The 24,042-nt window shown below is 45.0% G+C and overlaps 1 protein-coding gene across 2 annotated transcripts in view; it reads left to right on the top strand.

Annotated features, from left to right (window-relative positions):
• KCNN3 (potassium calcium-activated channel subfamily N member 3) overlaps positions 1–24,042 on the top strand; it is a 178,053-nt gene that overhangs the window by 102,475 nt on the left and 51,536 nt on the right. For both annotated transcript variants that reach the window (XM_027095381.1, XM_027095380.1), the window contains exon 3: positions 15,460–15,878. In XM_027095381.1, coding sequence (XP_026951182.1) covers positions 15,460–15,878 — 419 coding nt within the window. The remainder of the gene's footprint in view (positions 1–15,459; positions 15,879–24,042) is intronic.

The raw sequence follows: 24,042 nt of genomic DNA, 5'->3' as shown, positions 1-24,042 counted from the left end.
AGAACCTAGGGGCAGGACAGGAATAAAGACGCAGATGTGGAGAATGGACTTGAGGACACAGGGAGGGGGAAGGGTAAGCTGGGACGAAATGAGAGAGTGTCATGGACTTATATACACTAACAAGTGTAAAATAGATAGCTAGTGGGAAGCAGCTGCATAGCACAGGGAGATCAGCTCAGTGCTTTGTGACCACCTAGAGGGGTGGGATATGGAGGGTGAGAGGGAGACGCAAGAGGGAGGAGATATGGGGATATATGTATATGTATAGCTGATTCACTTTGTTATAAAACAGAAAATAACACACCATTGTAAAGCAATTATACTCCAATAAAGATGTTAAAAAAAAAAAAGTAGAATGCAGGGCCCTGGGCATTCGATTTAACTTCTCTGGGTCAGTCTTTCCATCTGCAAAATGGGCATGATATTACTTCTTTACAGGAAGGTTGTGAGGTTGCAATGAGATAGTATGTGCAGAATCACTTGGTTTGGCCTGTAGTTGGGCTTTGGGATAATTTGGACACTTAAGGGCACTATGATGAACTGAATTGTGTTCCCCTCAAAATCTATATGTTGAAGCCCTAATCCCCAATGTGACTATATTTGGAGATAGGGTCTTCAGGAGATAATTAAGGTTAAAAGAGGTATAATAGTAGCCCAATCTGATAGGACTGTGGCCTTATAAGAAGAGACATCTCTCTCAGTCTCTCTCGCTCTCTCTGCCATGTGAGAACACAGTGAGAAGGCAACTGTCTACAAGCCAGGAAGAGAGTCCTTGCCAGAACCCGACCATGCTGACTACCTGGATCTCAGACTTCCAGCCTCCAGAACTGTGAGAATATGAAAAATTCTGTTGCTTAAGCCACCCAGTCAGTGGTACTTTGTTATGGTGGCCCAAGCTTACTAATGCAGACATGTATTCAATCTGTGTACAGTCTGTCTTCAGAAAGTGGTGATGGCATGGACTTGGCCCTGAGGGGGATGGACCTGTGGTCTCCCTGCCCCTCCAGCTGCTCCTATCCTGGCTTCCCAGGTCCCAGTGATCTGGGTCCTGCTACATTCTTGGCCTCATCTGGTACCACCCGTCACTTATTTCCTAGATTGGCCTTCTTTCTTTCATTTTTCAAATGCTCCAAGCTCTATCCTGCTTTGCACATGCTGTCCCCTCTGCCTGCAGTGCTTACCTTTGCAGGGTTTACCTTTCACTCAAAGGTTCAGTTCTCAGAGAGTCCTGCCTGGACTGCCTGCCCAAGACAGCGCAACTTCTACCCAGACTGCTTTTGTTTCTTCCTAGCAGCCATCATGTACTGAAATTAAATGGTTTACCTGTTTCTTATCTGTTTTTGTCTATTAGAATGTAAGCTCCATGATGATAGAGGTTTTGTTTACTTGTTCTTGCTGTATCCCCAGAGCTTGGCATGGTGACTGTCACATAATAGGGACTCAACCCAGAAAGAAAGAAAGAGAGAGAGAGAGAGAGAGAGAGAGAGAGAGAGAGAGAAAGAGAAAAAGACAGAGAAAGAATGAAAGATCAAACTGATCTGGTAAAAGTTCCATGCCCGTGCACCCAGCATCGCTTGAAGTAGATCCAAAGCACCTTGATTTCCAGTACCACAACTTATCTCTCATTGTAACTAGAGGCCAACTGGTCCAGCCAACGGTTTTTCAACAGAAGGGTTCTATGGCGGGGTATGGGCCACCACAGAGAGCTAGGTGGAGGACGAGGTGAATGAGTTGGGCTTTTTTTTTTGTCTTTTTGAATTTTATTTTATTTATTTTTTTATACAACAGGTTCTTACTAGTTATCCATTTTATACGTATTAGTGTATACATGTCAATCCCAGTCTCCCAATTTGTCGCACCACCACCACCTCCTCCCGCCACTTTTCCCGCTTGGTGTCCATACGTTTGTTCTCTACATCTGTGTCTCTATTTCTGTCCTGCAAACTGGTTCATCTATGCCATTATTTTAGGTTCCACATATATGCGTTAATATATGATATTTGTTTTTCTCTTTCTGACTTACTTCCCTCTGTATGACAGTCTCTAGATCCATCGACGTCTTTACAAATGACCCAACTTCGTTCCTTTTTATGGTTGAGTAATATTCCATTGTATATACGTACCACATCTTATTTATCCATTCATCTGTCGATGGGCATTTAGGTTTCTTCCATGCCCTGGCTATTGTAAATAGTGCTGCAGTGAACATTGGGGTGCATGTGTCTTTTTGAATTATGGTTTTCTCAGGGTATATGCCCAGTAGTGGTATTGCTGGGTCATATGCTAGTTCTATTTTTAGTTTTTTAAGGAGCCTGCATACTGTTCTCTGTAGTGGCTGCATAAATTTACATTCCCACCAATAGTGCAAGAGGGTTCCTTTTTCTCTACACCCTCTCCAGCATTTGTTGTTTGTAGATTTTCTGATGGTGCCCATTATAACTGGTGTGAGGTGATACCTCATTATAGTTTTGATTTGCATTTCTCTAATAATTAGTGATGTTGAGCAGCTTTTCATGTGCTTCTTGGCCATCTGTATGTCTTCTTTGGAGAAATGTCTGTTTAGGTCTTTTGCCCATTTTTGGATTGGATTGTTTGTTTTTTTAATATTGAGCTGCATGAGCTGTTTATATATTTTGGAGATTAATACTCTGTCCATTGATTCATTTGCAAATAATTTCTCCCATTCTGAGGGTTGTCTTTTCATCTTGTTTGTAGTTTCCTTTGCTTTGCAAAAGCTTTTAAGTTTCATTAGGTCCCATTTGTTTATTTTTGTTTTTGTTTCCATTACTCTAGGAGGTGGATCAAAAAAGATCTTGCTGTGATTTATGTCAAAGAGTGTTCTTCCTATGTTTTCCTCTATGAGTTTTATAGTGTCTGGTCTTACATTTAGGTCTTTAATCCATTTTGAGTTTATTTTTGTGTATGGTGTTAGGGAGTGTTCTAATTTCATTCTTTTACATGTAGCTGTCCAGTTTTCCCAGCACCACTTATTGAAGAGACTGTCTTTTCTCCATTGTATATCTTTGCCTCCTTTGTCATAGATTAGTTGACCATAGGTGTGTGGATTTATCTCTGGGCTTTCTATCCTGTTCTGTTGATCTATATTTCTGTTTTTGTGCCAGTACCATATTGTCCTGATAACTGTAGCTTTGTAGTATAGTCTGAAGTCAGGGAGTCTGATTCCTCCAGCTTCCCTTTTGTTGTTGTTGTTGTTGTTTTTTTAGAGAAATTGCAGAAGAAACCAGAAGTTTCTAGGAGGTTGAAATGGGTCTTTTTTTTTTTCTTTTTAAATTTATTTATTTTTGGCTGCATTGGGTCTTCGTTACTGTGTGTGGGCTTCTCATTGTGGTGGCTTCTCTTGTTGCAGAGCACAGCTCTAGGGTGCAATGGCTTCAGTAGTTGTGGTGCACGGGCTTAGTTGCTCTGCGGCATGTGGGATCTTCCCAGACCAGAGCTCAAACCCATGTCCCTTGCATTGGCAGGTGGATTCTTAACCACTGCACCACCAGGGAAGCCCTCCAGCTCCGTTTTTTTCCCTCAAGACTGCTTTGGCTATTCAGGGTCTTTTGTGTCTCCATACAAATTTTAAGATTTTTTGTTCTAGTTCTGTAAAAAATGCCATTGGTAATTTGATAGGGATTACACTGAATCTGTAGATTGCTTTGGGTAGTATAGTCATTTTCACAATGTTGATTCATCCAATCCAAGAACATGGTATATCTCTCCATCTGTTTATACCATCTTTAGTTTCTTTCATCAGTGTCTTATAGTTTTCTGCATCCAGGTCTTTTTTCTCCCTAGGTAGGTTTATTCCTAGGTGTTTTATTCTTTTTGTTGCAGTGGTAAATGTGAGTGTTTCCGTTATTTCTCTTTCAGATTTGTCATCATTAGTGTTTAGGAATGCAAGAGATTTCTGTACATTAATTTTTTTTTTTTTTTTTTTTTTGCGGTACACAGGCCTCTCACTGTTGTGGCCTCTCCTGTTGCAGAGCACAGGCTCCGGACACACAGGCTCAGTGGCCATGGCTCATGGGCTCAGCCGCTCCGCGGCATGTGAGATCTTCCAGGACCAGGGCACGAACCCGTGTCCCCTGCATTGGCAGGCGGACTCTCAACCACTGCACCATCAGTGAAGCCCTGTGCGTTAATTTTATATCCTGCAACTTTACCAAATTCATTGATTAACTCTAGTAGTTTTCTGGTGGCATCCCTAGGATTCTCTGTGTATAGTATCACATCATCTGCAAACAGTGACAGTTTTACTTCTTCTTTTCCAATTTGTATTCCTTTTATTTTTCTTCTCTGATTGCCATGGCTAGGACTTCCAAAACTATGTTGAATAATAGTGGCAAGAGTGAACATCCTTGTTCCTGTTCTTAGAGGAAATGCTTTCAGTTTTTCACCATTGAGAATGTTTGCTGTGGGTTTGTCATATATGGCCTTTATTATGTTGAGGTAGGTTCCTTCTGTGGCCACTTTCTGTAGAGTTTTTATCATAAATTGGTGTTGAATTTTGTCAAAAGCTTTTCTGCATCTATAGAGATGATCATATGGTTTTTCTTCTTCAATTTATTAATATGGTGTATCAATTTGATTTATTTGCATATATTGAAGAATCCTTGCATCCCTGGGATAAATCCCACTTGATCACGGTGTATGATCCTTTTAACGTGTTTTTGGATTCTGTTTGCTAGTATTTTGTTGAGGATTTTTGCATCTATACTCATCAGTGATATTGGTCTGTAATTTTCTTATTTGGTAGTATCTTTGGTTTTGGTATCATGGTGATGGTGGCCTCATATAATGAGTTTGGGAGTGTTCCTTCCTCTGCACTTTTTTGGAAGCATTTGGGAAGGATGGGTGTTAGCTCTTCTCTAAATGTTTGATAGAATTCACTTGTGAAGCCATCTGGTCCTGCACTTTCGTTTGTTGGAAGATTTTTAATCACAGTTTCAATTTCATTACTTGTGATTTGTCAGTTCATATTTTCTATTTCTTCCTGGTTCAGTCTTGGAAGGTTATAGCTTTCTAAGAATTTGTCCATTTCTTCCAAGTTGTCCATTTTATTGGTATAGAGTTGCTTGTAATAGTCTCTTAGGATGCTTTGCTTTATGTGGTGTCTGTTGTAACTTCTCCTTTTTCATTTCTAATTTTATTGATTTGAATCCTCTCCCTCTTTTTCTTGATGAGTCTGGCTAATGGTTTATCAATTTTGTTTATCTTCTCAAAGAACCAGCTTTTAGTTTTATTGATCTTTGCTATTGTTTTCTTTGTTTCTATTTCATTTATTTCTGCTCTGATCTTTATGATTTCTTTCCTTCTGCAAACTTCAGGTTTTGTTTGTTCTTCTTTCTCTTGTTCCTTTAGGTGTAAGGTTAGATTGTTTATTTGAGATTTTTCTTGTTTCTTGTGGTAGCTCTATTGCTATAAACTTCCCTCTTAGAACTGCATTTGCTGCATTCCATAGGTTTTGGATCATTGTGTTTTTCTTGTCATTTGTTTCTAGGTATTTTCTGATTTCCTCTTTGATTTATTCAGTGATCTCTTGGTTATTTAGTAACGTATTGTTTAGCTTCCATGTGTTTGTGTTTTTTTCATTTTTTTCCATGTAATTGACTTCTAATCTTACAGCATTGTGGTCAGAAAAGATGCTTGATATGATTTCAGTTTTCTTAAATATACTGCGGCTTGATTTGTGACCCAAGATGTGATCTATCCTGGAGAATGTTCCATGAGCACTTGAGAAGAAAGTGTAATCTGCTGTTTCTGGATGGAATGTCCTATAAATATCATAAATCTATCTGGTTTATTGTGTCATTTAAAGCTTGTGTTTCCTTTTTAATTTTCTGTCTGGGTGATCTGTCCATTGGTGTAAGTGAGGTGTTAAAGTCCCCCACTATTACTGTGTTACTGTCTATTTCCTCTTTTATAGCTGTTAGCAGTTGCCTTATGTATTGAGGTGCTCCTATGTTGGGTGCATATATATTTATAATTGTTATATCTTCTTCTTGGATTGATCCCTTGATCATTACGTAGTGTCCTTCCTTGTCTCTTGTAACATTCTTTATTTTAAAGTCTATTTTATCTGCTATGAGTATTGCTACTCCAGCTTTCTTTTGATTTCCATTTGCATGGAATACCTTTTTCCATCCCCTCACTTTCAGTCTGTATGTGTCCCTAGGACTGAAGTGGGTCTCTTGTAGACAGCATAAATATGGGTCTTGTTTTTGTATTCATTCAGCAAGCCTGTGTCTTTTGGTTGGAGCATTTAATCCATTCGTGTTTAAGGTAATTATCGATACGTATGTTCCTATTCCCATTTTCTTAATTGTTATGGGTTTGTTTTTGTAGGTCCTTTACTTCTCTTGTGTTTCCCACTTAGAGAAGTTCCACTGGCGTTTGTTGTAGAGCTGGTTTGGTGGTGCTGAATTGTCTTAGGTTTTGCTTGTCTGTAAAGCTTTTGATTTCTCTGTCGAATCTGAATGAGATCCTTGCTGGGTAGAGTAATCTTGGTTGTAGGTTTTTCCCTTTCATCACTTTGAATATAACATGCCACTGCCTTCTGGCTGTAGAGTTTCAGCTGAGAAATCAGGTGTTAACCTTATGGGAGTTCCCTTGTATGTTATTTGTCATTTTTCCCTTGTGGCTTTCAATAATTCTTCTTTGTCTTTAATTTTTGACAGTTTGATTACTATGTGTCTCGGCATGTTTCTCCTTGGATTTATCCTGCCTGGGACTCTCTGTGCTTCCTGGACTTGGGTGGCTATTTCCTTTCCCATGTTAGGGAAGTTTTCTACTATAATCTCTTCAAATATTCTCTCGGGTCCTTTCTCTCTCTCTTCTCCTTCTGGGACCCCTATAATGAAATTGTTGTTGCATTCAATGTTGTCCCAGAGGTCTCTTATGCTGTATTCACTTCTTTTCATTCTTTTTTTTTTTATTCTGTTCCGCGGAAATGAATTCCACCATTCTGTCTTCCAGGTGACTTATCCGTTCTTCTGCCTCAGTTATGCTGCTATTTATTCCTTCTAGTGTAGTTTTCATTTCAGTTATTGTATTGTTCATCTCTGTTTGTTTGTTCTTTAATTCTTCTAGGTCTTTGTTAAACATTTCTTGCATCTTCTCAATCTTTGCCTCCATTCTTTTCCGAGGTCCTGGATCATCTTCACTATCATTATTCTGAATTCTTTTTCTAGAAGGTTGCCTATCTCTACTTCATTTAGTTGTTTTTCTGGGGTTTTATCTTTTTCCTTCATCTTGTACATAGCCCTCTGCCTTTTCATATTGTCTATCTATCTGTGAATGTGGTTTTTGTTCCACAGTCTGCAGGATTGTAGTTCTTCTTGCTTCTGCTGTCTGCCTTCTCATGATTGGCCTTTGAATGCTCTTTTCTACCCTTTCAACCAGAAGAGCTCTGAGTTTATCTGATTCCTATATTGGACTTTAATGAGAAATCTCACTGGAAGAAACAGCTCCACAGCTAGGAGAAAATGGAAAACCACAAATTGGATCCAACCCTTCATGTTACAGATGAAGAATCTGAGGACCAGAGAGGGAAAGGGACCTGCCCATGCACAGATGATCAGTGGCAGAGCACTCTATCCCCAGTGGTGCCGTGGTTAGGCACCATTCTTGTTAACAATTCTTGTTATGTGAGTGAAAAATACTGGCTTCCTCAAATGCTGTAACTTGGCTTTTACTCTCTACAAACTGGAGACAAGAAAGGGCTTTTGGTCACCACTGGTCTCTGGCAGTCCCAAACAAATTTCAGGCTCAAGGGTCCCATGCGTTCTCACGCCCACTGCAGGAGACCACACACGAACTCTGCTAGGGGCACTCAGGAGAACCCTGACCAGGCCAAAGAGCCACCAAAGAACATCACACATGGCCCAGTAAGTCATAGCAGTTTCAGAAGGGGAGGATTTCTTCATAGAAAGACTCAGAGCTGGCTAGCATGGACTCCAACCCTCTGAGAGTCTTGTTGGTTGTAGAATGATAGACTTTTCTGACAGCCCCCTTACTTGCTGACCTCTCTTCTATCTTCCCTTTTTTTCCTTCCTCCCTTTCTTCAGCTATATCCAAGGAGCATTTGCTGACTGGAAATTTTATGTTAACCATTACTGCAAACCCAGACATTCGTTTCATCACTGGCAATCAGCTCTTGTCCTTGGGGAAACCTAATTAGGTATTATGGGACTTTTGATGTTGTTTCCATGGAAACCCCCATAGTAATGGTGTACATGCAGAATATATGCTCCAGGGAGTTTGGGAAAAAAATACATATATATTATTACTGGATTTTAAGAATATCTTTCATTTTTTTCTCTTGCTTTTTTTCTGCATATATATTTTTCTAATCATGGAAATTTTCCCTGGATTTTTTTCTCTCACAGAGAGAGAATAGTAGAGAACACAAGGGCCTTTTACATTTTCTCTCCTTTAATTAAAAAAAATTCATAGTTGCTCAAGAATGAAAGTTTTTCAGATGGGTCAGAAAACGTCTAAGCAGGATCTCCCCTAATAGCTGAGAACATTTTAAGGAAAGATATTGCTTAAATAAAGAATTGAAAAGGCCTCAAGTCTTTCAAAATAGAAGGGGGAAACTAGAAAATCCAATGAATCAACTCCAAATGTGTTTACACTAAAGGGGAAAAAAAGAAGGGCACGTTTCCTGGTGCTTGGTGCTCTGTCAGGGTGACACTGGGGGCTCTGGGACATTCTCCTTGCCTCCCTGTCGAGACAGCCTGTTTCCAGTCCTGCAGCTAACGCATGGTGGGCTCCAGTGATTGCATATGAAATGACCTGTCCTGGGGTGACCAGATGGCCCTTCAGAGTTGGCCCCCATGGTGAGCTGGTGAACCACACGATTACTCTGTGAGAAACTCCAGTGTGGGAAGCATGCAGACCTGGTCTGACTGGTACAGATGGAAGAGCCCAGCAGACTTTACAGAGAGGGAGCCTGTTACACACCCATGTGCCACAGCTAAAATTCAAGTGTTCCTGGAGAACCCATGAATAACTGAACTGTTTTCTTTGATACCTCTAATTGGCCACTCAAGGATGGAATGCCCACACTGACCTTTTTGCTAGCTGCCAGCTGATCAATTAACCCCCCAAGTTTGCCAACAAGATTCACTGTTCCCAGAGTCCCTGCAGTTTTTCTTCTTCACACCCGATAAATTCTGTTTTGCCTTCACTCCTTGATTCTCTACCAGCTGACTTCCTTGCCTGTGAGAAACACATTGCATGCAAAATAACTCAGCTGCTTGCAAAATAATTTTTTAAATGCTTTGCGTTATTCTTTGATATATGAAATGATGTGTCCACTGGGTGGGGCAGGGCTGGGGGAAGCTGGCATGGCCCTTGATCGTGATCCCCTCTTCATCCAGTTACCCAGTTACTTGAGATAGACTGGCCAGCCCTGTCTGATTAACTATGTGGGGTGGCAGGGTGTGGGTGGAAGTTCCTTCTAGGGGCTGTGGCATGAGAAGTTAAAAGAGAAGTGTTGGGCATGGCAGGCAAATCACCCAACTTCTAATATGTGTGCTAAGTAAACGCGTGAATTCGATTTGTTTATGTATGAGTTTTGTTGCATGACAAAGCACCCCCAAAATTAAGGACTTAAAACAATAATCATTTAGCTCACGATCGTGTGGGTCAGCAATCAGGGCAGGGCTCAGCTTGGTAGTTCTTCTGCTGTCTCACCTGGGGTGAGCTTCTGTCATGCAGCTGATCAAGGATGACCTCACTCGCGTGCTTGGCAGCTGGTGCTGGCTGTAGGCTGGGGTGATGGGGAAAATGGGGCCATGTGTCTACAGCAAGCCCCATCACACTGACATTCTACAAACCTCAGCTACATCACATTATCTAATGTCCCTTTGGCCAAAGGAAGGCACACGGCCAGGTTCAGATTCAAGGGGGAAATGGACTGTACCTCTTGAGAAATGGACTGTATGTACCTCTTTCTGGGAGGAGAAGCAAAGTCACATGTGAAGAAAGAAACAAACGGGATGGGAGGAATTGGTGGCATCTTGGTAGTACCACACCAGGTTTGTCTGATACAGGCCTTCCAAGCACTACTGAATCCCTATCTTGCCTAAGAAGTTTTCCATGATGGGCCCTTATCATGCCTCTCTTATGCTAGAGCTCCTTGAGATTGTGAGCTGATTCATGGGACATGTGTCTGATTGATAGTTATATCACCACAGTGTTCTCACCTAGTTGGTTCTTTTTCATTGAGGTATAATGGATAAATAAAATTGTATAGTGTACAATGTGTTGATTTGATATACGTATACAATGTGAAATGATTACCACAGTCAAGTTAATTAACACATCTACCCCCTCACATCGTTACCTTTTTTTTTTTGAGAACACTTATGATCAGGTCTCTTAGCAAATTTCAAGTATTAGTTGGTTCTTACTACTTCTTTTATTGAATTGAGTTGAGTTGAATTGACTGAGTTGGTTCTCCTTTCTTTCTAATTACAAGCTCCTTGAAGGCAAGTTTGGAACTGCTCTCTCACATAAAATCTCCCTCCCAAAGCTCTTGGAATTATACCAACAGGCTGAAAATCCCACAGGCTCTTAGAACCAGTTAAATGGCAGTGGATCAGGTCTGGAGCCAGCTCTATTCAGGACACTATCTGGGGGTAAGAGTGGGACTTGCAGGTGACCACAGGCCCTGGCACCAAAGCATTCCATCTTCAGACCGGCCATACCCCAAATGAGTGGCATCACCGTGTGAGGCTAAGGAGGCAGAAAGACACAGCAGTTTGGAGATTGTGGCTTTCCTTCCTCACTCAGGGGAAACCCAGGCCAGGTCAGGAGGAAACATGTTTGTCAGCCCCCGGCCTCTGAGGCTTCTACTCTGTGACAGCTCAGAGCGGACCCCACCCCCCGAACCCCCACGGGCCCTCTGGCACCCCCTGCCCCTTGCCAGATGCCATCCATATCACCTCAGCACCCTTCCAAAATTCATCAGGGTGACCAGTCAGGCTGCTCTAGAACCAGGCCTGGGTGGCTGAGACCCAAATGGAGGGAAGGACAGTCCTCTGCCACCCTCCCCACTCTGGTCCAGCAGTGCTCCAGCACTTCTCCAGCACTCTCTAAGGCTTGGAGATCACCTGTGACCCTTTATTCCAGATTGGACCACCCCCTGGGAATAGGAGGGTGCCCTTCCCATGGCATAAGATAAATCGTCAGGTACTTCCTTACTCACAGGCTTAGCAATGAGTTTTCTACGGGAGTTTCCATTCTGGGTGGTTAACAAGGGCCACGGGCCACCTGTCCTTTTCTTCACATGACACAGTCATCCACCTACCCACCCCTTTACTCACTAAAATTCTGTTGACTGCCCACTGTGTACCAGGACCATCTCAGGCCTTGGGGAGAGGTGAGATGAGCCAGGCGTGGGTCCTGTCCCCTGGGAGCTCATGTGCCCCGAGACCACACACGAGGTCTGCATAGGACCATGGAATAAGGGCTCTTCAGAGCAGAAGGTACCTCGGGGATCATCCAGTCTATGCCCTCATTCCTCAGAGGAGGAAACTGAGCCCAAGAGACGGGAGTTTAGTCATCCAGGGTCACACAGTAAGCAGTGGTTATTGATTCACTACGCAAGAATTTACCCAACACCTATATATGCTAAGATCTGGGCTGGCACTGGAGATACCACAGGGAACAAGGTGGGCACGGCCCTGTCCCTTTGGCAGTCCAGCTGTGACTGGTGGGTCTCATCCAGGTTACATTTTAGGCTTACCCAAGGAAGCTTAAGAAAAATCCCAATGCCAGGGCCTCATGCCCAGAGGTTCAGACTGGCTTGGTGTGGGGTCCAAGTGTGGGTATTTTTAAACAAGTTCTCCAAGTGATTCTGTTGTGCAGACAGGTCAAGAACCACTGCTCTGGGGTGGGGAGACAGGCAAAAACCAAGCAAACATGAACAAATACGTAACTGAAATTTGTGATTTGTAAGGAATGAACAGGATGCTGAGTGAGGACATGGCAGGGTGGGGTACTGTTATCTGCCTAAGTTGGAGTGAGGCTACACTTGGAGAACTGTGGTTCCAGGGGTCAGATGGGAGCAAGCACAAGGGCGTCCTCATATGGGACAGCAATGGAATCTTCTGGGCCATTGCCCACCCTGCTGATCCACAAATCCCTGCACTGGAGCCCTGTCTAGCAGAGGCTCTCAATCTGCAGCCTGAAATATCTCCCCGCTGGCCCCCATACATACTATTTATGAGTGCCTCCCAGGCCAGCCGGATTAATAATCCCTCACATTTTAAGAGTATAGTCATCCCTTGGTATCCACAGGGGTTGGTTCCAGGAAACCCTGTGGATACCAAAATCTGAGGATGCCCAAGCCCCTTATATAAAATGGTGTAGGACCCTCAGCCCTCCGGATCCACAGTTCTTCAGCCATGGATATGGAGGTCCAACTGTAGCTGGTAAAGCACATTCCCTCTTATCTGTATTATTGGATCCTAATGCTAATCCCGTGCGATGGACAGGGTCAAGGTTAATAGTCTGATGATAGAGATGTAGAAATAGGCTCAGAGAAGTGGTGTGACCTGCCTAAGATCACACAGCTAGTATCTGGATGTGAGACATCAGTCTAGCTCATCAGCCTCCAACTCCACTACCCATGTCGTCCCCCCACCCCAAGCCTTGCACCAGGAAACTGAAACAGAAGCGGGGCACCTGGGAGGCAGGTGGGGACACCACCCCGGGGCCAGCACCCTCCTGTCAAGCTGGGCAGAACTGCCGACGTGCCTCACCTTTAACTTGGATGGTATATAATCTCCTCCATCAGGAAATCCAAGGAACCTGTGACTCTTTACTTCAGTTCCTGCCCAGAATGAACCCGGTTGCTATAGCAACCTGATGCAGTTCTTTCTTATAGGGTGGATGGTTTTCATTTTGTATTTGAAGAGTCTGGCCAGGCAGTCGCGTTGCCATGGCTCGGCCTGTTGGCAGCAGTTACAAGCAGAGGAAACCCTTTGAGCAGCCTCTAGGTCCCTCTAATTGATGGTGGAAACCTGTGTCTGGAAAAACCCCTGGCTCAGCTGCGCTGGGGAAGGAGGGAGGGGGAGTCTCGGCTGGTGTTGTGCTGGGTACCCTCTCCTGTTCAGAGAGCACACCTTACTAATTACAGCCGCCTGGCCAGAGGTCGGCCCCTCAGCCACTTGCTCCCATAGAGCCTTCTAGTTCCCCTCCATGATCTTCATCCCAGGGGGCCATGCTCAGAGCTGTTTCATTGAACCCTGAATGCCCAGCTCTCTGGCTAATAGAGGGCCTCCAACATATGTTTGTTGAATGAATGAATGAATGAATGATCTTTTGTAGTTTATGAAGCCCTTCATACCCATTATCTCCCTTACTCCCCATGATAGCTGTGTGAGGTCCCAGGGCAGGAGGAAGAGGAAACTGTGGTCCAGAAAGGTGAGAGAGGTGCTCTCACAGGCTGCCTCCCCTCCCTGTGCACTTTTGTAGCTGCCCTTGCCTCTGGGCAGCCCACTGAGTTGCCTGGCACTTGCTCCGTGAGGCAGACAAATATCACAGGCACACCCTAAAAGCAAGGCAAGCAGGAGACCCCTGTTCAAGTCATGTGACTCGATTGTTCACCTTGAATTTGTCTCAGACATGACACAGATCCTTTTTTTTTTTTAAGATTTTTTTGATGTGGACCATTTTTAAAGTCTAATGAATTTGTTACAGTATTACTTCTGTTTTATGTTTTGGTTTTTTGGCCACGAGGCACATGGGATCTTAGCTCCCCGACCAGGGATTGAACCCACTGCGTTGGACGGCAAAGTCTTAACCACTGGACCACCAGGGAAGTCCCCACACACAGATCCCTTGATGGGCCCTTTTTACCCTCAGAGGCTCCAGACATGGGTGCCACGGTTTTCTCCCCTGGGTCCTTGGTTGTGGGCATGGTGGCCTGGAGGGCAGGCAGTGAAGGAGGGAGAAGAGAAGGGTGCTTGGTGACTAACTTCAAAACACAGCAGAATGTTCCTTTGGCCCAAACCGCAGAGGAAACAGTGGGACACACAGAGTAAAGGGCCTCTCCGTTCCTATACCCACTGTGAAGTGGGGTGAAGTGTGAGGGCAAGCAAGGCTTAGCTCAGCCTTCAACCAGCACGCCCAATCCACGCTGACCCAAACTCTCTGTTACTCCCTCCATTGCTGAGGGTGTATTTCCAGGTTAAATCAAACTTCTTCCCCCCAACCCTGGCCCCAACATTAATTTATTTCTAATGCAGCCTAATTTCCTTCTGGACATGAATCCTTCCCAGGATTATCATGAGGATAAATGCTTCCATCGCCTCTCATAAGTGAGGCGCATACCTGTCCAGGAGGCCCCCATGACCAGCACGGGCCCCTGATTGCAGGCCTCTCCTTCTAAGAATCAGAACCTTCACATGTCCAAGGTGGACCTCAGAGGCCTCGCATTTCACAGATGTGGAGACGGGGGCCATGGAGGGGAAGAACGTGAGGCCCCCTTCACAGTCATTGGGTGTGGGAGACCCCCCACCGTGGGACCTCCTTGAGAACAAGCCTGGGCCTTCCCAGTATGTGAACCCAGCCCTGAGCCCAGGCTGGGCACATAGCAGGTGCTCAGTGAAGGCTTGTTTCAGCTGCTTTGCCAGGCCTCCTGGTGCAACAGTGGGAGCCTCATCTTCGTGGAAGGAAGGTTAGAACTGGAAAGGCGCTTAGACATCACTGAGCCCAACCCTCATTAACAGAAAGAGACCCCATGGATTAATAACGCTAAAAATAACAATAGCTAATACTTACAGAGCTGGGTGCTAGACAGGATTCTCTGCACTTCGTACGTACGAATCCATTGCAGCCACATAGCGACCACTATGCAGCAGGTATTATTATCATTGTCCCAAGATGAGGAAACTGAGGCACAGAGAGGCTCCATAACTTGCTGAAGGTCACAGAGCTAGTTAGTGTTGGGATCAGGATCCAGACCCAGGCAGTCTGGCTCCGGGGCCCACACCACTAACACCCCACCACCGACAGAGAGCAAAGTGCTGCGAGCAGGCACTTTTCTCCCAGTGGCAGGAGGAGTCTGTGCCAGCCCTATGAGTTCACTCAGGAAACCTAGCTTTTTCATCTCCGCATCCCCCTCAGGGCTCAGCTCAGGGCCTGGCAGGGGCCCAGGGACCTGTGTTCAATACAAGTGAGCTGTTCATCTTCCTAGTATTGAAACAACCAGTTTAGGGGCTCCTTGGAGCTGGAAGGAATCTCGGGAAGCAATTTACAGAAATGGAGGCCCAGAGATTGACGTGTCTTAGCCAGGTCTCCTGACTGCCTGTCCAGGGCTCTCTTCACCCAGGCGAGGCCTCCCAAGAGGGCCCTGAGGCGGATGAGCCGCCGGATCCTCCCTCGCCCCCGCTGTGCGGTTCCATCCTGGCTGTGCTAACAGGCTCTCTGCTCCCACAGCTCTTCGTGATCGACAATGGTGCGGACGACTGGCGGATAGCCATGACCTACGAGCGCATCCTCTACATCAGCTTGGAGATGCTGGTGTGCGCCATCCACCCCATTCCTGGCGAGTACAAGTTCTTCTGGACGGCGCGCCTGGCCTTCTCCTACACACCCTCGCGGGCGGAGGCCGACGTGGACATCATCCTGTCCATCCCGATGTTCCTGCGCCTGTACCTGATCGCCCGCGTCATGCTACTGCACAGCAAGCTCTTCACGGACGCCTCGTCCCGCAGCATCGGGGCCCTCAACAAGATCAACTTCAACACGCGCTTCGTCATGAAGACCCTCATGACCATCTGCCCCGGCACCGTGCTCCTCGTGTTCAGCATCTCACTGTGGATCATCGCCGCCTGGACCGTCCGCGTCTGCGAAAGGTATTCCAGCGGGTCGGGTTCTCGGCCCACTCGACCGGGGCCTCTGAGCGCACAGCCCATGTTGGGATGGGGGAAGGGAGGAGGAGTTGGGGGGCCCGGATGTATGTGGTCTGATGGAAGAAACAGGCATGTACCCAGACACCTCAGGAGAAAATGGGAGAGGAGAAGACCGGGTTGGGGCTGAATATGAGCTGCAACATTGAAACATTGGAACCAAGGTAAGCTGGGAAAAATGCATATATAATCCTCATCTCCTGTTCTTTGTAAACCAGTATATCTCAAAGTGTTCTGGTTATATCATTACCCCTTTCTTACATATAACACTTTGCAATTTCTGCATTATCTCTCCCTCTTGGAGATTAAGGATGTTCGCTAGCATTTTAAAGGCTCTGAGAAGTCCTGCAGTAATGAAACTGGTTTAATTTTGTTTAGTCCAGATTTTCTCAAGAGTATTCACCCACCAACGCTTTTCATTGTACATCACTATGGATGCCTCACTACTCAAAAATTTGGTCCACAGACCAGCAGTATCAGCATCACTGGTAACTTGTTAGATTGCAGAATCTCAGGCCTCACCCTGGAACTACTGAATAGAATTTGCATTTTAACAAGTTCACTGGTGACTTGTATGCACCTTAAAGTTTGAGAAGCACCTCACTGATGGAACATACTTTGGGAAACATTGTTTTGGGAGGCTGGTGGCTAGTAGGAGAGAAGGGGGATATGGCCTAATATAGATCTGGGGCTCTAGGGCATCATGCCAGCCCCTCAGAACTGCCATCATCAAGGCTCAAGGGTAGGTCTGTGGCTACCCGCTTCCACCGCCATCCGCAAGCTGCCCTTACTGACTCCTCTCCCTTTCAAGCTTGTCCTGGATATTCATTTTCTCTGATTTCATATGTGGAGTCTGAACACTGAGGTTAAAAACCTGGATTCTGCCCCTAAGTAGCCGTGAGACCTTGAGCAAGTCACTTCACCTCTCTGGGCCTCCGTGTCTTCATTTTAAAGTGAGGATCACTTGAGATAGAAGGTAGATATACATTTACTTGAGAGAGGTTATTTTTAGTATGCTGAGAGGCCTGGTCAAGCGTCCTGTGTAATTTAATCAGATCACCCTTCATTCATTATCACATAAAATTGTATTGTCAGGGCTTCCCTGCTGGCGCAGTGGTTGGGAGTCCGCCTGCCGATGCAGGGGACACGGGTTCGTGCTCCCGGTTCGGGAAGATCCCACATGCCGCGGAGGGGCTGGGCCTGTGAGTCATGGCCGCTGAGCCTGCGCGTCTGGAGCCTGTGCTCCGCAACGGGAGAGGCCACAACAGTGAGACGTCCGCGTACCGCCAAAAAAAAAAAAAAATTGTATTGTCAAATCTTCCATGTACCAGTGTCCCAGGAGAGATAAAACAAGCAAAAGGAGTCTGGAGGAGAGTTAGTCTAACAACATCTCAGGGGTTCACTGAACCTGATTTCCCACCTGTTTTGAAATGTTCTGTGTGCAGACAGTTCTTTCAGATGTTTGGCCCGCAGACGCACAGTCAGATGAAGAGGCCATTCTGCTGCAGCCAGGCAGGGACCCCTGCGCATGGCAGGGTCAGTCTCTGAGAGCCAGTGCCATGCTGGGAGACATTTCTCACATACAAAGCCTGAAGGACCCACGATACCCATGTATTCAGAACCCCATCATTACTCAGCAGCTGACATTATAACACCTGCTCTAAGTAGGACCATACCTCACCAGGCTTCATGAATCTTCTCTGGTAAGCAGACACTCTTTCTGCAATGGAGGAAGCATATGTTTGGTTTCCAGCCCCAGACTCCTCATAGTTCCCTTAGCTGAGCAATACGGTGCCAGTCTGGGCCTCAGTTTTCTCATCTGCAAGCTGGGGATAATAATACCAACTTTATAGGATTTGTTTTTGGAGTCAAATAGATAACGTACATGAAGTGTACACTGTGATAATGATAGTGACCATTCCTGCTAATAACGGAGATCTCTTGATAGCTCTTGGGAATCTTGTGACTTGCCTTTTTATAATTAGAACAAACCAGTTCCTACTATATGTAGACCTATGCTCTTTCTGTTTTCCTTTTTAATTGATCAAAGCTGAGTCTTCTAACAGCAATAATGATTGAATTTGCATAGCCCCTTAAGATGTTGGAAATCTTCCATGTCTTCAGATCGACCCTGTTTGGTGTGTATCATTACCCCATTTTTCAGATGCGCAAACATGGAACAAAGTACCAGCATGTGAGTTTCATTGTTTATTGAACCTGTCAGAAGTCTGGGTGATGATTTTTTATCGGATTATGAGCGTGCTTCAAAGTGTGTAGTTTGCAAAGTACTCTGTTGCACGCTATTTGGCACTGAATGACACTCCATGGCCTCCACACTGGGGCTGGGTTGACCTGGCCTCCGTCAGACCATGGGCCTCTGTCTGCGGAGATGACTGACATGCCCAGCTGAAGTCCAAGGCAAAGGCACAGAGAAGCAACGAGCAAATCAAAGGTTCTCCTAAAGCTTCCCCTTCTCTTGTGAAAAGGCCCTTTGACCAAAAGGCTTCTGCTTAGATCTCACATGAGATATATTAAAACACGTGGGGCGTTATTGCCCCTGTTTTTTGGGAGCTTACCCAGTGCCAGTTCTGTGTGAAATACTTCACTGTTATCTCCATTTGCCCTCCCAGTAGCCCTGTGGTAGAGGCACTGTGATTGTCCTCATTTTAGAGCAGAGGAAACTGATGTAAAGGAACTAGCCCGAGGTCACAGAGCCAGTAAATATGGAGCCAGAATTTGAACTTGCTTCTGACTCTGAACCTCGTGTTTGTCTCACCAGCCCAGGCTGAATCCTGCACTTACAAGGAAACTGTGGCCCAGACTCTCCTGGCGACTTTCCCGATCTGAGCGTCTCAAAGCCACTGAGACTGACACTTAAATCCCAGTCTTGCTGTTTTGCCTGCCTCTGATGTCTGTGCTTTTAACCATTTTATCACCCTGTCTTCAGGGCTGCCTTCATGTTAAATTCAAACATACCCGAGCGTAGTGGACGCTGAGGTATGCCACCCCGGGGCCCCCTCTCGGCCCAGGCTCTCACTCCCTCAGCTGGGGTCGTGGGCTGTGGCAGAATTGCCCTGGATGAAGGGAGCTGCCTCAGCTAAGATCAAGCCTCCTGCCCAGGGCAGCAAGCATCCAGTGACTTGTCAGTGTAGGAGTTGAAAGGCCCAGCCCCTTTACCTCACAGCTCTGCAGGGCCTTCCTGGCTCCAGGGCTCCTGAGGGATCACGTGGCACTTCAACCCCTCCCTCTCCCCAGTCCTATGTCCCTCAGGCCCCATGGGTGTTGATCCTGAGAGCAGCCCCAACAAGCCTCCCGCACTCAAATCGCAGCGTCCCAGTGACTCTTTCCCAGGAATCTGACCTATGGAACTGTGGAAGCGTTTATGAGTAAGTATATTCTTTCCTAATCAGGCAAAGTGCTTCTTTTAAAAAGACCAAGCAATTTCTTTTAGAATCAAGCTTACATGAGCATTGTCCTTCCCCAATGTCAAATAATCAGCAAGATTGGCAGAGACTGAGATAGGAATTATTCAACCAGAGACGGGACAGAAACTGGAGGCAGGCAGTGCTTTGGAGGACTGAAGCCTCGGACCAGGGTGGAAGGACCTGCCCTGTCCAATGTGGGCAAGATGCCATTTTTCTCTCTCAGCCTGATCAATGACAATTCTGTCACCTGAGACAGCAGAGAGAGTCAAGGACTCACCCAAGGTCACATAGCAGCATGACAGGCTCTAGAAAAACTCCACTCTGCTGATGCCCAGAGCAGGGCTTGTTCACATTCCAGGTGGGTTTCATCAGCCCGGATGCATCTCTAGCTGTGAACACACACTTCTGAAGTTGCTATGGAAATCCCTCTTCAGCAAGACTCATTTTGAAAGACATTTCTCATATCTGGGGTTGGCTTTTATGTGACAGTAAAGGTTTTTCACATTTCCTCCTTCCAAGGAGGGAGAGGGAATCAGTAATTACCCAGAACAGCCTGCTATGGGGAGGGCAGCGCCTGGTTGCCGGGAGGGCAGCGTCAACAGGAGGCTTGTTTTCCTTGGACCCCAGTGAAACATTACATCATGGGTTCCGAGGCCTGACAGTGTGGCACTCATCATTCTCTGGGATTCTCCTGGCCACGTGCCCGCCTCCCACAGGCCTCCCAGAGCCCATCCGAGGAACCTCCTCATTAAACGCTGTCACACACCAAGCAGCTGAGCTGGTGGAGAGACCACTGGGGGCCCCAGGCCTAAAGGCAGCGAGGCAGGAAGGGGGCCTTCCTGGCACGCCCTGAACGAAGTCTGCCAGCTCACATGTGGCTGTTTATCTCCCTGGGAGGAGCGACAGGGCCTCCCGTGACACTGACAGAGTGGGCCGAGTCTTGTGATCCAGAGCCAGGTTTTGTAAATGACCTCCTACCCTCGTGACTGGAATCCCTTTGGCCTCTTCTCTCCCGAGGCTCCAAGTTCTGCTCACAGGCTGTGTCAGCATCTCAGGCCTTCCGGCCTATCAACAGGTCTTTGGTGATGGTGTGAACTTTCATCTAAGTCTGTATATTGGCATTTTCATGAGAAAATGGATTCTGGAGACCTGGCTGCCGGAACTGGAGAAAAACAATGAGTGGCCATTCTTTCTCTCATTAAAACAGAGCCACTCCTCCCATCATAAGGAAGATAAAAAGAGGCTTCCTTCCTCCAGTCTCTTCTGCTTCCGTTCCAGACACCCAGGTCTGCACCGGCCGGAAGCTGGAAGCAAGAACAGTTCCCTCCTCCTCCCCGTCTCCTTCCCACAGTCTCCTACCACCTCCGACAGGGGCTTCAGCTCCAAGAAAGGAGCAGAGACAAGGTCTACAGAAGGAAGCACATAGCACGGGGTTGACACAGGTGCCCGAGTAGAGCCTTTGTGTGCTGGGCGGAGCCGGGAAGAACTCTGAGAGCAATGGGTTCTCACGGGCCCTCTGATGTGAGGCACAACCTCCAATGTGTAACACAGGCACAGTGACCCACTGGGACGACGGGAAGAAATGATCAGAGTTTCTATTCATAGTTATTTTTATCTAAGAAAATTAATCTTTGCTAATCTTAATATGCAGGTAGACTGTAATACATGTGGACAATTTATAATAAATATACATAGAGCAGGGGGAGGGTGCACGCTCAAAAATTTTTTACTAGCAGGAGTCCATGACTTTAGAGGATGCAGACCACTGGTTTGGGGAATGAGAGGACTAGTTAGTAAGGATAGGAAAGTATCCTGTCACATTGGATGAAGCCTGCTAGAACTGGAACCCTGCCCTCTAGCTGGAGAAAGGGGAAATCAGCACCCCGCTGGGCAGAGAAGCAGCCTAGGGCAATCCTGCTGCCGGGTGCCAGGTCTGGATAGATCACTCCTAATTCAAAGATGAATTCCCGGCAGGGGGTGGGTGGGGGAGACTGAGGAGGGGAGGGAAGGAGAATCATACAGGAGGCCTTGAAACAAATGTGCAGCATTAAGAAAGAGGAAAATAATTCTGAAGATGCAGAATAACATTTAATTATGAGGAACAGAAAGCAACATTTGAAAATTCTTGGGCATCCTTACAGGGTGCAAGAAGATGTGATCTCTATGATAGAGAAGAGTGGGCAGATATGAAATGAATATGTATCTGGTTCACAGAAGCCTAGAGTTCACAGAAAATGAAAATGTTTTAGCAAAAAGAAAATCCACATTGGGGCACTGAATTTTTTAAAATGCGGAATGTGAAGGACAAACAAAGGTTCTCTCCAAATGTAGAAGACAAGAACAAAGAGATGAGAGAAGAGGGTGAATAGGACAGAATTGGAAGCTGCAGAATCAAGGCTCTAGAGTTATTTTGGAGGAAGAAACCAGAAAGATTTGGATAAAAGCAAAATCAAGGACATACATGAAGAAAACTTTATCAGAATTGGCCTGCCAGGGGCGTGGTGGGGAGGTTAAGATTATTCATATCAAAAAGTTTCCTGTTTTCCACTTAGAATAGGGGGAAAAATAATTTCTTTTCTGGAAAATTTGCTGAATCATAAGGTTAAACAATCCTAGAAGCATATAGGCAACACAGAGCTGACTTTTCCTCAGAACCCTAAATTCCAGGAGACATTAGGGCATTCGTGTCATTTACATGAGGAAACAAGAGGAACAAAAGTCATTCTTGGAGTTTTCTGGGCTCAGAAGGTTACAACCTACACTTTTCTGGGGAGCTTGTGTGTTCGTTGACCAAGGGATGAATCACGATTAAGATCTTAATAATGGAACTATACGAAAGAAAGACAGGTAGACAGTATTGAAACCAGGTAAACATGAAATCCAGACTACATTTAAACATGATTGTAAAACGAAATTTTAATGTCAAAGAAAAAGTAGATTCTGGAAAGAGTAAATGTATGCAACAAAATAATAATTCCATAATAATGAGAGGGTTGCTAACTCTCAGATTAAAAAGTTGAGAGAAGTTGTCTAGGAAGGATTAGTAAAAGCATGATAAATTCATCATCTTAAGTAGAAGAGAATTTTAAAAGCCTTATCTCTCAATTTTAATAATTAGAGAAATATAGTTTAAATCATTTTTTAAAGCCAAAGGTAACCACAGGTAGAATTTTATAAGTATAATAATGATAACGATAGCATCAGCCAGGTGTTATTTCACTTAATCCAGACCACAGCTCTGTGAGGTACAGGGACTATCATTATCTCCATCCTACACGTGAGGAAATGGAGGCCCAGGGAGGTTACAGTTAACGCAATGTGCCTTGGGTCATGGAGCCAGGGGTCAGCAGACCCAGGACCCCCAACCCCGTGCCTGAGAGCCTTGCTTTTCCCTACCTTGAGAATGTGCATTTTCCACATTCCTGGATGAGACACACAAACATCATCAGAGACAGAAAAATAAAGGAAGCAAGAAGGAAGAATTTAAAAACAGAAAGCCTGAAACAAGATGAGAGGAAACCAAACTTAAAATTTATAACAATCAACATAATTGAATTTACCTCCCAATTAGAAGACAATGTCCCTTAATTAGATAGGATTTAAAAGCAAAATTTAATTTTACGCTGTTTACAAAAGAGGTACCTAAAACAGAAGGACCCAGAAAAATAAGTGAATAGCAAAGATTTATTAGTTAGGTACAAACCAAAGGGCAATTGAGTAGAAATCCTCATTTTAAACCAAGTTGAATTCAAAGCCAAAACCATTAAATGGTCCAAAGGAACCATTTAATATGGATAAAAATATTATACACAGGAAAACTCTGAACTTTTATGCAAAAATAAATAAGGAGATAGACGATCTGAGTTTTTAATGTTTTAATTGACTGATAAATTTTGAACTTTGTAGCCTATAAACAAATAATACATTTTCTTTTTAAGCATCCATCGACATTTACAAAAATTGATCAACTTCTTGGCCACACGTTTCAAAACAACAGAAAAAAATTTCAGGCATATTCTCTAACAACAAGGCCATAAACTTCAATTAAAAGGAAACTCTGGGGGTGGGGGAGCTTTTAAAGCAGTCTCCTCAATTACAACTTGGTCAAAAGAGAATTATTCAAAACTACCATTGAAGACTATTTGAAAAATTACAACACCTCTATATATTAAAACTCAGGGGCTTCCCTGGTGGCGCAGTGGTTGGGAGTCCACCTGCCGGTGCGGGTGACACGGGTTCGTGCCCCGGTCCGGGAGGATCCCACATGCCGCGGAGTGGCTGGGCCCGTGAACTATGGCCGCTGGGCCTGCGCGTCTGGAGCCTGTGCTCCGCGGCGGGAGAGGCCACGGCGGTGAGAGGCCCGTGTACCGCAAACAAACAAACAAAAACTTAGATGTGACCAAAGTTGTTCTCAGATGAAAAATATCCTTAAGATTTTTCATTTAAAATAAAAAGCATGAATTCATTAGAAGAACAGAACAAGCCTCAGAACAATTTAGCTTTATAACAAAGACAGGAATTAATGAATTTTTAAAAAGAAAAACAGAATTTGTGAATCCAAAAGATACCAATTTCTAATAAATCTAATCAAGAAAAAAAAAACACAAACAAAATTAGAAATTTGAAGGTGGAAACCTACTGATTCTAAGGATTTTTTTTTTTTTTTTTTTTTTTTTTTTTTTTTG

The sequence above is a fragment of the Aethalodelphis obliquidens genome, unplaced genomic scaffold (assembly GCF_003676395.1).
Source record: "Aethalodelphis obliquidens isolate GAN/ISIS:26980383/991018 unplaced genomic scaffold, ASM367639v1 scaffold90, whole genome shotgun sequence".
NCBI lineage: Eukaryota > Metazoa > Chordata > Mammalia > Artiodactyla > Delphinidae > Aethalodelphis > Aethalodelphis obliquidens.
The sequence above is the reverse complement of the archived record's forward strand: the minus strand, read 5'-3'. Positions and strand labels throughout refer to the sequence as shown.